Below are 14,525 nucleotides of genomic sequence, written 5' to 3' on the forward strand. Positions count from 1 at the left end.
GAGATGGGAAAATAATTTTAGTTTAAAAGAATAGCAGTGGCAAAGGTGGGGAGGCATGGCCTGTTTAGGGCTGGATGAGTAGTCCCGGGAGGGGATACAAGGAGAGAAATGAGGCTGAAAAGGTGAGCTGGTATCATAGTGTGGAGGCTCTTGGATTCCCTAAGGTGTTGCATTTTTTTTCAGTAGGCAGTAAGGAGCCATCAGTAGTTTGTAAGGAGGGCAATGCGATCTCAGCTACAGAGGAGAAACCAATGAGCAGCCATATCAGTGACCTAGGAGAGGCTCAGGGATTCATCCCTTATCTCCCCATTCCCTACTGAGGGTGAGGCACCATGCTGGGCTGGGGTTTCGAGATGAGCATGAGCAGCACAGAGCCAGGCCTGTAGGCACTGGCAATCAGGTGAGCAGGCCACGTATAGCTGTAAGTCACCATCATAAATGTCTCTATCTAGTTCAACGAGTGAACAAAGAAAGAGGCGTATAGGGTCCCTGGCGAAAGTGGGCATCAGGAAAACTTTCTGGTGGAGATGATGCTTGAGCTGAAATTATTTACAGGGCAAGGAAGGCGACGAAAGGGAGAGAGGAGGGAGAAGGCATTCACAGAAACAAAGTATCAGCAGTGTGACCGGTTAGCCGAACCTGCTGTGTGTGTGTGTGGGGTGTGTGTGTGTGTTTAATAGAATTGTTTTGCTTATTTAAGTAATATGTGTTTGTTGAATAAAATGTGTCAAATAGAGAAAAACTAAAAGAATAAATCTATAATCCCACTACTTGGAGATAATCATTTAAAAAATTAGGTGAATATCTTTCCATTTTTATGTGAGTGTGTATGTGTTTGAATAAGAATCAATGTGTGTGTGTGTGTATATATATATATAAAATGTATCAGTGAGTAGAAAATATGTGTCTGTGTTAATATAGATTCATCTTCTCTTTGTATTGAATATCCTGCTTCATCAGCTATAGGGATAAAATAAGGTTGCATTTCTTTAATATTCAAATAATACTGACTTTGAACATCCACCAGCCCAGCCTGAGAGGAAGTCTAGTCTTCCCTGGAGGGTGTCAAGTAATCTCTAAGAATGTGTAAGAAACTGCTACTTATTCCTCAGCCTGTCCTAATAGTGGCTGTTCCCATCTACCCACTGACAATATGTCTAAGGTTTAAGTAGGAAAGGGAAATATGGGTAGAGTAGTCTTTCCAGCTAGAGTGAAAACACTTCCTGGGTCAGGAACCATGTCTTTCCTGTCGACTGCTGTACCCCCAGTGCTTCAGATAAATACCCACCACATAATAGATATTCAATAAATACACTGAATGAATGAATGGATTCAAACCTCCACTTGTTCAGGCCATGAACATTTACTGAAGATTTTTGATGTGCTGAGTTCTGTGCTGGGGATTAGAAGTGTACATGTAAACAAAATAAAACTTTCATCTTTGATGGGCATAAAGATAAGCATTTTAAAAAAACAAACTCAGCTTCCATGGGAGTCAGTGAGATTCCTAGCATCTGAGGTGTTCAAGCAGACAACAAAGACTACTGACCAAGGCTGTAGAAGGGATTCTTGCTTGGGAGAAATGCTGGACTAAATGACCATTAATGACCCCTCCAAATGTAAATTCCTGTGATTGAATGAATTTTAGCTAATTGTTCCTAACTTATTAGTCATAACCAAACAGATCACAGAAGGACTCCAAAGGAAATAAAATTACAAATGAAAAACAAATGTTCTGATGGGATCCAAATATTTGGATTGTTTGATAACAAATGAGATTTCTTGAGAAGCCTGCAGGATGTTGCTCTCAATAGGAGACAATTTTTTAAATAGTAGAAATTAGAGAAGTAATACATTTAAGAATGTGTTTAAGTATATTTTCTTTAATTCAATCCATTTATTATATTCAAAACTCATATTCACAAGCAAAAATAACTAAGAGCTGATTAAGACAACTAAAACAAGCTTTTGATAGGTCTTTTCTGAAGAAGCCCAAAGGTCTCGACTTTGATCACTGTTTGGAAAATCTGAGCACAACACTTTAAGACAAAAATTTCCATATGTTGGTCTTATTAGAATTCAAAATTCATTCATCTATTCCTTCATTCAAGAAATACATAGTGGGGAGATAAAATAAAGACATAGTGAAAATCCACTAAGTGTAATATACTGTAGACTTTGCAATATGAATAATTCTAAAAGGTAAATGAGATCATCTATCACACATTTAAATAGTCTTTTAAAAAATTGATTTTATTACAAAGTAATAATCATCCATTAAATAAAAAACTTTAAAAATGGTAATAGTAAAAAGAATACCCATAATTATATCATTTAATAAATACCTACTGTTTATGTTTTTGTGATTTCCTTTTAGTGTTTCTATGCATGTAATTTTTATATCATTGTAATACTGCTGTGGAAACTATTTTGAGCTGAACATACGGTTGTGGCCATTAGCCTTAATAGCACACCTAGTCCCTACTATCACTAAATAACTATTTGGCCACTGTTTGTTTAATGACCAACTCCCCTGTTAGACTCTAAACACTGTCTAGTTCACAGCAATATCTCTAGTGCATGATTTATTGCCTGCTGCAGGCTTGGTTCTTAGTAGACATAACTGCAGTAAGTAAATGAATGACTCATTTACTGGGAAGGGTGGTTTGGGGGTAGTTCATCTATCCATCCATCCATCCATCCATCCATCCATCCATCCACCCACCCATCCACCTACCCAACCATCCATCCATCCATCCACCCACCCACCCATCCATCCATCCATCCATCCATCCGCTTTTTCATTCATCTATGATCAGATATCTTAGGGAATACTTGCCATGTGGTAAGCACTGTGCCTTGCACCAAAGACACAGGGTAAAGCAGTGATGACGCTGCTCTGGATGGAAAAGCTCGCTCTCTAGGTGGGGAAGGAGTGAGACCCTCCACTGAGGTCTTCAAATACCTCTTCTGCAGATCTCTTGCCCAGCATTTACAGCCCTAGAACTGTAAAAACTGGTCCTTTTATTAGGGCATTGTTTTTGTAAATCACAAATATGCTTCAGGGTGGGCTTTGCAGTCATTAACAACTTAGAGTGAACTAGTTTCTCAGATTTAGGAGGGGAGGGAGAGAAAGCAGGCCATATGGCTATGGAAAGGGCACTCTCAAGTAATTGGTTTCTCCCTTTTCTACAGTAGGAGGCCCTGGGTCATGGGAAGGCAGCAATGTAGCAGAAACATGCCCAATTGGCTTGACTCTGTCACCACCTAGCTGTGCCATTACAGGCAGCTTGGCCAACTCTGAGCCTCAGGCTCCTTACCTTCCTGGAAAGTGATGCAGAACAAATGCTGCTGTAGACATGAAAGGGTCCTATGAATCACATGACTACATGCTCTACCCCTTGCCAGGGAAGGGGTGAGTTTTTCAAACCTGACAGCCATGCACACACCTGCTGCTCTGCAGATGGCCCCTTCTGTGCAGCTTCCTTTTTAGAGGAAAGCCCTTCAAGCTTCTTGGATCAGGTGCCACACAGACATTAGTTGCATCTTCATTGTCCTCTCCTGTGAAGGCAGAGCCTGGTGCTGAGTCCCGAGCATTCCCAGGTAGGAGGGAGGCTGTGCAGGAGAGAAGTCAGACCTGGGGAAAGAGGCAGGGCATGAACCAAACTCTCCTTTATTGGCAAAAAGCTCCCCTAGGCCAGCCCTGCTGGTGCTCCACAGCTCCAGGGTGCACCACAGAGCTGCACCCCAGTGCCAGCTTGTCCTGGCCCTTGGGAGCACAAACCTCCTGGGAAGGGCCCTCAGAAGACTGAGAGGCTCTGTCCTATCCAGCAGGGCCTTCTTCTAGGCCACATCTTTGTCACATGAGCTTGAGGACAAGGAAACTCTTTCCCTGACCTGGAGGTGAGTGCATCAAAATCAGGCCTACATTTGGGGCATCCCCAATGTCGATCACATTCTGTTTGTAATTCTCACAACACCTCATGGTCGGGTCTCTGAGAAGGAAACTCTCTGACCTCAGGAAAGAGGGAGGGAGAAAGGAGAGGTGACCTTCCTATGCTGTGTTCCCAAAGAAAGCATGCATCTCAGTCCATTAGTTTTACCCTTTAGCTTCGCTACTGTCTTTGAAAAAATGGCATATATATATATGTGTGTGTGTATGTGCGTGTGTATATATATAGTGTGTGTGTGTATATATATATAAAATGACAAATGAGAGTTGGGATTGTTGAGAAATGAGTTCTGATTGTTGAATATAAATCTGAACTCAAGGAAATAACCACTGTTAAAAGAACTTTAAACAAACAAAATTCAGCAGAGTTTAATTGCGCAAAGAAGAATTCATGAATTGGGCATCCCTAGAACCAGGACAGATGTAGTGAGGCTCCAGGGGCTGCCACACAGCTGGACGTTTACAGGCAGAAAAAGGGAAGTCAAATATAGAAAGCGGAAGAAGGGGAAAGTGAGGTACAGTGCTAGCCCTATGGTTAAAGCTGGAGTTTGGCTTATTTGAACTTGGTTTGAACGTGGGTTGTCTGTGGTTTGTCCGGAGCTGCGTGGCCCGGCCATAGCGATTATAACTGACGACTGACGCCTGAGCTCTATACATTTCCACTTTATGCCTCCTCCGTAGATTTACTTTCTTCCTTGTTCTGCTGTCTCATACGCCAGTACAAAATGGCGCTCTTCCGGGTTCTTCATCACCCATTTTCCCGCGCCCGGGAAAATGATCAACTTACAGCGCAGGCGCCATCCCGTGCCCGGGAAAATTACCAAGCGACGGCGCAAGCGCAACATGACTCCGACCGAAGAAACCAATACCTACCTGGCCATGCCCACTGCAGGGCCACCATCATCACCCTGGCCCAACCTCCACCCTTGCTGGTCTATATAAGGCATTACATTGCCACCAATAAACGAGACTTGATCAGGATACTGTCTTGTCTCCATTTCTCATGTCTCTTGTCCCCCCGAGTTCCCACTCCCTCTTCTAGGGCCTACATTGACGATCCCGCGGGTCGGGACACGTGGCGCCTCAACGTGGAACCTGGAAACGAGGGATTCCGTGAGGAAGAGAACGCGAAAGAACGGTCGACCGTCGTCAAGGTGAAACTAAACTCCTCCGATCACCGCGGGAACCTGCTGCGTCAGAATCGAAGGTAAGTGATGCGTCCGAAATGGGACAAGAATTAAGTCAACATCAAATCTATGTAGGACAATTAAAAGAGGCTTTAAAGATACGAGGAGTAAAGGTTAAAAGTAATGATTTGTTTAAATTTTTCGATTTTGTAAAAGACACTTGCCCTTGGTTTCCACAGGAAGGAACTATTGATATTAAAAGATGGCGTAGAGTAGGAGATTGTTTTCAAGATTATTATAATGCTTTTGGGCCAGAAAAAATTCCTGTGACCGCCTTCTCTTATTGGAATCTCATTAAAGATTTGATAGATAAAAAGGAAGCCGATCCACAAGTCATGGCCGCGGTTGCTCAAACAGAACATATTCTAAAGGTTAGTTCCCGCTCTAACCTCACAAAGCCTCTGCAAGATACGGAGGAGGATCTCATTTCCCTTGAGAGTGATGATGAGGGAGTCAAGTCTCCTTTTGTAACAGATAAAGAAATATTACACAAAAACAAACAAACAAAATATCCGGTTTTACAAACACCTCAAAAAGAGGAAGAAACTAATAAGCCTGATCAATTAAACATAAATTGGGATGATTTAGAGAAAGAGGCGGCTAAATATCATAACCCCGACTGGCCTTCCTTTACTTCACACCCGCCCCCATATAATGGGACACGTAATGGGGCTTCTGCACCCACTGTTATGGCAGTAGTAGATCCCAAAGAAGAATTAAAACAAAAAATTGCTCAACTAGAAGAACAAATTAAACTTGAGGAGTTGCATCAATCATTGATAATTAGGCTCCAAAAATTAAAAACAGGAAATAAAAAGGTACCTAACCCAGACGTTATGGAGGGTTCCCTGCGCCCACCTCAGTGGCCTGGACAGCATGTTCTAAGAGGAAGGTTAGTTGCTAGCCGACATAGAGAAGACTCCTCCCCCAAAGACATCTTCCCAGTTATGGAAACCACAGATGGGCAAGGACAAGCTTGGAGACATCATACTGGGTTTGATTTCACTATCATAAAAGAGTTAAAAACTGCTGCTTCTCAATATGGGGCTACTGCTCCATATACTCTCGCAATAGTGGAATCTGTAGCCGATAACTGGCTCACCCCTGCAGATTGGAATACCTTAGTTAGGGCAGTTCTCTCCGGGGGAGATTATTTAATTTAGAAGTCAGAGTTTTCTGAAAATTGTAGGGACACAGCTAAAAGAAACCAACAGGCAGGAAACGGCTGGGATTTTGATATGTTAACCGGTTCAGGTAACTATGCAGACACTCAGGCCCAAATGCTATATGATTCTGGCTTGTTTTCACAAATCCAGGCAGCTGCTACAAAAGCCTGGAGGAAACTCCCAGTTAAAGGAGACCCAGGGGCCTCACTCACGGCAGTCAAACAAGGAACGGATGAGCCGTTCTCAGATTTTGTACACAGACTCATGACTACGGCAGGTAGAATTTTTGGAAATGCAGAAACGGGTGTAGATTATGTTAAACAGTTGGCATATGAAAACGCCAACCCCGCCTGCCAAGCGGCAATCAGACCTTATCAAAAGAAAACAGATTTAACAGGATATATTCGCCTTTGTTCAGATATTGGGCCCTCATATCAACAGGGTCTAGCAATGGCCGCTGCCTTTAGCGGTCAAACAGTAAGAGACTTCCTCAATAACAAAGGCAAAGATAAAGGGGGGTGCTTTAAATGCGGTAAAAAAGGACACTTTGCAAAAGATTGCCATGAAAATCAAAAAAAAAATCCAGAAACAAAAATTCCAGGCCTTTGCCCAAGGTGTAAAAGAGGAAGGCACTGGGCCAACGAATGTAAATCTAAAATTGATAGTCAAGGAAATCCTTTATCGTCTCAGCAGGGAAACGGGGTGAGGGGCCAGCCCCAGGCCCCAAAACAAGCATATGGGGCGGTCAGCTTTGTTCCAGCCAGCAGCAACAATCCATTTCAAAACTTAGTAGAGCAACCCCAGGAAGTGCAGGACTGGACCTCAGTTCCACCTCCCACACAGTATTAACACCTGAGATGGGACCACAAACCTTAAATACAGGAATATATGGGCCTTTACCACCTGACACTTTTGGGCTACTCTTGGGAAGAAGTAGTGTCACCATGAAAGGTTTACAAGTCCTCCCTGGAGTTATTGATAATGATTATGAAGGAGAAATTAAAATCATGGCCAGAGCTATTAACAACATTATTACTGTCCCTCAAGGGGTGAGAATAGCACAGTTAGTTTTGCTACCCTTAGTTAAAACAGATAATAATATCCAACACTCTAACAGGAATACAAAAGGTTTTGGATCGTCAGATATATATTGGGTGCAACCAATTACAAATCAAAAACCCTCTCTAACCTTATGGTTAGATGGTAAGGCATTTACTGGGCTAATAGACACAGGGGCCGATGTAACCATCATTAAACAAGAAGATTGGCCCTCTCATTGGCCTACCACAGAGACTTTAACTCACCTGAGAGGAATTGGACAAAGCAGTAATCCTAAACAAAGTTCTAAATACCTAACATGGACAGATAAAGAAAACAATTCAGGCCTCATTAAGCCATTTATCATCCCTCACTTACCTGTTAATCTTTGGGGACGAGACCTGCTCTCCCAAATGAAAATTATAATGTGCAGCCCAAATGATATAGTTACTGCACAAATGCTAACTCAGGGATACACCCCTGGTAAAGGTCTTGGAAAAAAGGAAAACGGTATTCCACAGCCTATACCAGTCTCAGGACAACTTGATAAAAAGGGGTTTGGAAATTTTTAACTCAGGCCACTGACATACCTGCACCCCAAAAGTACACTGACCCTATTACTTGGAAGTCAGATGAGCCCGTTTGGGTTGATCAGTGGCCTTTACTTAATGATAAGCTAAGTGCTGCCCAACAGTTAGTGCAGGAACAACTGCTAGCAGGACATATTACAGAAAGTAATTCCCCTTGGAATACACCTATCTTTGTTATTAAGAAAAAGTCTGGCAAATGGAGACTCTTACAAGATTTAAGAGCCATAAATATCACTATGGTCCTTATGGGTGCCTTACAACCGGGACTGCCCTCACCAGTTGCGATTCCTCAAAAATATTTTAAAATCATTATTGACCTTAAAGATTGCTTCTTTACAATCCCCCTTCATCCTGCTGATCAGAAAAGGTTTGCCTTTAGTCTTCCATCTATAAATTTTAAACAACCAATGAAACGTTACCAATGGAAAGTCTTACCTCAGGGTATGGCCAATAGTCCTACCTTATGTCAAAAATATGTAGCCGCTGCTATAGAACCAGTCAGAAAAATATGGACACAAATGTATATTATACACTATATGGATGATATTTTAATAGCAGGACAGACTGGTGAACAAGTCTTACAGTGCTTTGCCCAACTCAAACAAGAGTTGACAACAGCCGGACTGCAAATAGCCCCAGAAAAAATACAACTACAAAATCCATATACCTATCTTGGTTTTCAAATTAATGGACCCAAAATAATTAATCAAAAGGCCGTTATACGCCATGACCATCTAAAAACTTTAAATGATTTCCAAAAATTACTGGGAGACATAAATTGGCTTCGACCATACCTAAAACTTACCACAGGAGAGTTAAAACCTCTTTTCGATATATTGAAAGGAGACTCTAATCCAAAATCCCCCAGGTCCATTTCCAAAGAAGCATTAACGGCACTCCAACGGGTAGAAGATGCCATTACAACACAATTTGATTATTGATTATTCTCAGTATTGATTATTCTCAGCCATTAATATTCATTATTTTTAACACAGCAATAACCCCTACTGGTTTATTCTGGCAAAACAATCCCATTATGTGGGTACACCTGCCCTCCTCCCCCAAAAAGGTTTTGTTGCCTTATTATGATGCCATAGCTGATCTAATTATCTTGGGAAGAGAAAACAGTAGAAAATACTTTGGAATAGAACCCTCTACCATTATACAGCCCTACACTCAATCACACATCCATTGGCTGTTACAAAATACAGAAGCCTGGCCAATTGCTTGCACTTCTTACACTGGCACAATTGACAACAATTACCCACCTAACAAACTCATTCAATTTTGCAAACTTCATGCATTTGTATTTCCTCATATTACCAGTAAGGAACCTCTCAATGACGCATTACTAATTTTCACTGATGGATCTTCCACAGGACTCGCTGCTTACACCTACAATAATACAATTGTCAAATTCCAAACCACTTATACATCAGCTCAGCTAGTCGAATTACAAGCCATAATTGCAGTATTATCAGCTTTCCCTGGTCAGCCACTTAATATTTACACAGACAGCGCCTACCTGGCTCATTCAATACCCCTCTTAGAGACCGTGCCGCAAATTAAACATATTTCAGACACAGCTAACCTATTTCTACAATGTCAACAACTTATTCAAAAAAGGACTACTCCCTTTTTCCTTGGACATATTAGAGCACATTCAGGATTACCGGGACCTTTACTACAAGGTAATTCAACAGCTGACATGGCAACAAAAACCATAGCCACAGTCACTACAGACAATTTACAACAAGCACAAAAAGCACATGCCGTACATCATTTAAATGCCCAGACCTTAAGACTTATGTTTAAAATTACTAGAGAACAAGCCCGACAAATAGTTAAACAATGTGCCAACTGCATAACTTATTTACCCGTTCCTCATCTAGGAGTTAACCCTCGAGGACTCATCCCCAACGAAATTTGGCAAATGGATGTTACACATCACTCAGAATTTGGCCAACTAAAATATATTCATGTATGCATAGACACCTATAGTGGGTTCATTATTGCAACTCTCGAGACAGGAGAGGCCACCAAACATGTCATAACTCATTTATTACATTGCTTTTCCATCTTAGGTATACCCAAGCAAATTAAGACAGATAACGGTCCTGGTTACATAGCCAAAACTTTCTTACAATTCTGCAACACCCTACAAATTAAACATATCACAGGCATTCCCTACAATCCCCAAGGACAAGGTATAGTAGAAAGGGCCCATCTATCATTAAAAACTACTATCGAAAAAATAAAAGGGGGGAGCTGGTACCCCGTGAAGGGTACCCCCAGAAACATACTTAATCATGCCCCCTTTATCCTTAATTTTTTAAATTTGGACAGTTACGGAAAATCTGCTGCCGACCGTTTCTGGCATCCTGAATCTCAAAAACAGTTTGCAATGGTTAAATGGAAAGATCCACTCGATAATTCATGGCATGGCCCTGACCCAGTTTTAGTTTGGGGAAGAGGCTCAGTATGTATTTTCTCACAAAAAAATGATGCAGCCAGATGGCTGCCCGAAAGATTGGTAAGACAAATGAATCATAACCATTGTCAATCCAGGGAAAACAATCCTCCCTGAGAAGTTTCTTCCCTTTTGTTTTTCAGAAAATGAAGCCCAACATGAGATTCTTTTGGAAAATAATCATTTTATATAACATAGTGACAGTCTATGCAGGTTTTGATGATCCTCGTAGAGCAATAGAACTAATACAAAAGCAACACGGCCAGCCTTGTGACTGCGGCGGGGGACAAGTATCTGAACCTCCGTCAGACAGAATCTTCCAAGTGACTTGCTCGGGCAAGACAGCTTACTTAATGCCAAACCAGCTATGGAAGTGTAAGTCAACCCCAAGAGACACCTCCCCTAACGGGCCACTCCAAGAATGCCCCTGTAGTTCTTTCCAGTCCTCTGTACATAGTTCTTGCTACACCTCATATCAACAATGCAAATCAGGCAATAAAACATACTATACGGCTACGTTACTAAAAAAACAAACTGGAGGTACCAGTGACGTACAAGTATTAGGATCCACCAATAAACTTGTACAATCTCCTTGTAACGGCCAAAAAGGACAGCCTGTTTGCTGGAGCACTACAGCCCCTATCCACATCTCTGATGGGGGAGGTCCATTAGACACCACAAGAATTAAAACTGTTCAGAAAAAACTAGAAGAAATTCATAAAGCCCTGTATCCTGAAATTCAATATCACCCTTTGGCCCTGCCTAAGGTTAGAGATAACCTTATGATCGATGCTCAAACTTTTGATATCCTTAATGCCACTTATAACTTACTCCAAATGTCCAATACAAGCCTTGCCCACGATTGTTGGCTTTGTTTAAAAATGGGTCCCCCTACTCCTCTCGCTATACCTAACTTTTCATTATCCTATGTCAATTACTCAGGTGAGTCCTTGGTCAATAACTCCTGTCCAATTATCTCTCCCCTCTTAGTTCAACCAATGAAGTTTTCTAGTTCTTCTTGCCTCTTTTCACCCTCTTACAATAGCACTGAAGAAATCGATCTAGGCTACGTTGTATTCAACAACTGTACCTCCATAATCAATATCACCAGCCCCTTGTGTGCTATAAATGGCTCGGTTTTCCTCTGTGGAAACAACATGGCATATACTTATCTACCCACAAATTGGACAGGGCTTTGTGTTCTAGCCACTCTTCTCCCTGACATTGATATCATCCCTGGAGATGAACCTATCCCCATCCCCGCTGTTGAGCATTTTATATATAGACCAAAACTGGCCATACAATTTATTCCCTTGTTGGCCAGACTGGGAATCACCACTGCATTTACAACAGGAGCTACAGGCCTAGGAGTCTCACTAACGCAATATACTAAATTATCCAATCAATTAATTTCCGATGTACAAACCTTATCCAGTACTATACAAGATCTACAAGATCAGGTAGACTCATTAGCTGAAGTAGTTCTCCAAAATAGAAGAGATCTAAACTTACTAACAGCAGAACAGGGAGGGATCTGTTTGGCTTTACAGGAAAGATGTTGTTTTTATGCTAACAAATCCGGGATCGTTAGAAACAAAATAAAGACCTTACAAGAAGAGCTAGAAAAACGCAGAAATGACCTGGCCACCAATCCGCTTTGGACTGGACTCCACGGACTTCTCCCTTATCTCCTACCATTTTTAGGTCCTTTACTTACCCTTCTACTCTTTCTCACTCTTGGGCCTATAATCCTTAATAAGCTTATGGCATTCGTCAGACGACAAATCGAGGCCTTCCAGGCCAAGCCTATACAGGTCCATTATCATTGCCTTGAGATGTCTGAACATGGTGAGTCTTATCCGCCCTTATAAGACCACCTCCCCTGTGAGCTGAACTGGACAGTCAATGACGGGTAAGAGGACACCACCCCCAATTGAGCCTAAGACAGGAGGGCCGCCCTTGCTGCTGCCTAATCCCATGACGGGCTTAAAAGGTGGGGATGAGTTGACCCAACCTAAGACAGGCGCAGTTCCCGAGGGGCTATCTCTCATCATGAAATAATAAAAAAGGGGGACCTGTCCGGAGCTGCGTGGCCCGGCCATAGCGATTATAACTGACGACTGACGCCTGAGCTCTATACATTTCCACTTTATGCCTCCTCCGTAGATTTACTTTCTTCCTTGTTCTGCTGTCTCACACGCCAGTACAAAATGGCGCTCTTCTGGGTTCTTCATCACCCATTTTCCCGCGCCTGGGAAAATGATCAACTTACAGCGCAGGCGCCATCCTGCGCCCGGGAAAATTACCAAGCAACGGCGCAGGCGCAACATGACATCTGACCGAAGAAACCAATACCTACCTGGCCATGCCCACTGCAGGGCCACCATCATCCCCCTGGCCCAACCTCCACCCTTGCTGGTCTATATAAGGCATTACATTGCCACCAATAAACGAGACTTGATCAGAATACTGTCTTGTCTCCATTTCTCGTGTCTCTTGTCCCCCCGAGTTCCCACTCCCTCTTCTAGGGCCTACATTGACGATCCCGCGGGTCGGGACAGTGGTTGACCTAGGTTCAGCTGCTGTGATTGGCTGAGATTAGGCCACTTGTTACAAGAGTAAGTTACAGTCTGATTACACATCACGTTAGGTTACAGCTCACTATGTACGGAGAAACCGTTAGGCCAAACTTAAGATATGTATGGAGACAGCATTAGGCCAAGCTTAATTCAAATCAACTCTGCTCATTTCTGTAAAAGCTTTTTACAGGAAAAAAAAAAGCTTTCAATGTTAATTTTACCCGGTGTTTTGAAAAGAGAAAGTGCTTGATCGTTGATCTTCACATTAGAAGCAAGTAGGCAAAATGTTACTCCACTTTTGATAAGGAGGAGACAGGGGCTGCATGAAAGCCATAGGACCTCCCCATGGGAACATCTCAATCCTCTGCTCCCTGCTCAATGTGAGGGCCGTGGTAAACTGCCTCAGGTCTGAGCACAGCACAGTCCCTGATATACAGTGTATTTTTCATAAATGCCAGCCAACCAGGCCCTTCACATTTATGTAACCATGTGTAGGTGTCCTGTACTTTTACTTTGTAATATTAATGACAACCTCTAATGATATATTTATTAATCATCTCATGTCAGTCCCTAGCACACCCACTATATGACAGCAGGGATTGAGTCAGTCTTGTTCACCACCTGCATGCCTAGCAAAGTGCCTGGCAGACTGGAGGCACCTGCCAAACAAGTGCAAGGTTGGGGAATGAAAAGCTGGCCCTATCATAGCATTCTGCACCATCATGACACTTGGCCATGAACTTTGCTGCCTCCGTTACCTAATGAATCTAATGGGAATAACAATCTATCCTCTCTCAAGGACCAGTTCTAAGTTGGGAAACGCCATTGCTCAGAAAATGCTGCTCTTCCCGTAGAGGCTTCAAACTGCTGTGGACTGGGAGCACTCTTCAAGGTGCTCTCTCATGCCATGGCCAATTTGTGCTCTTTTCCATGAATTAGAAGCAGGATGTTACTTTGGACAATATCCAATAAAATTGTTCATTTGATTATTGATGATTTGTCTGAAATACTTTGTTGAGCTCTTTGGTTGCCACACACTGAATCAGGCACTTGGAGCCCACTCAGACACTGCTCTGAGGGAAAGCCCTGGCCGATGATGGTAACAAGGGCAGGGGGTGCATGGGCCATGGGAGGCAGGCCAGGTGCTCAGGGAGACGCCTTCCAATCTCCAGTGAATCTTGAAGGGCAGTCACAAATTACCCAGCAAAAGACGACGTTCTCGTTGGAAAGGTCAGGATGATGAAAGCCTGCAGGGCGTGAGAACTCCCAGCATGTGTAGGATGCATCTCTGCATGTTTTCTCATGGTGTGTATGGTTTAATGATTACTATTTCTTCCTAATCAGAGCAATGTTAGGTGACTTCTGTTCCAGGTGGGAATGGGCTTTCTCTGCCCCTTTGGGAGCTTTCTCACCTTAGAGTATCTGCAAAGGCTGTCACCCAGTATGTTTCTGAGAAACCACACTCCTGACAGCTGACACCAGTGTGGGGATGAGAAGGCATCCTGTTTCCCGCTACTTCCTGTAACAGGGATCCCAAGAGAGC

At 42.7% G+C, this 14,525-nt stretch overlaps 1 protein-coding gene across 3 annotated transcripts in view; it reads left to right on the forward strand.

The window, feature by feature from the left end:
• Positions 1-12,374, forward strand: part of LOC103224400 (syncytin-1-like) — a 54,401-nt gene extending 42,027 nt beyond the window's left edge. Inside the window, exons 2-3 of one of the 3 annotated variants that reach the window (XM_073008561.1) lie at positions 4,634-5,159; positions 10,547-10,937. In XM_073008561.1, coding sequence (XP_072864662.1) covers positions 4,678-5,159; positions 10,547-10,553 — 489 coding nt within the window. In that variant the 5' untranslated portion in view covers positions 4,634-4,677 and the 3' untranslated portion in view covers positions 10,554-10,937. Of the gene's footprint in view, positions 1-4,572; positions 5,160-10,546 lie in introns of those variants that run through there. The other 2 variants (XM_073008560.1, XM_038003296.2) reach the window with 2 other exon arrangements.
• Positions 12,375-14,525: the final 2,151 nt, after the last annotated feature.

Source organism: Chlorocebus sabaeus, chromosome 20 (assembly GCF_047675955.1).
Source record: "Chlorocebus sabaeus isolate Y175 chromosome 20, mChlSab1.0.hap1, whole genome shotgun sequence".
NCBI lineage: Eukaryota > Metazoa > Chordata > Mammalia > Primates > Cercopithecidae > Chlorocebus > Chlorocebus sabaeus.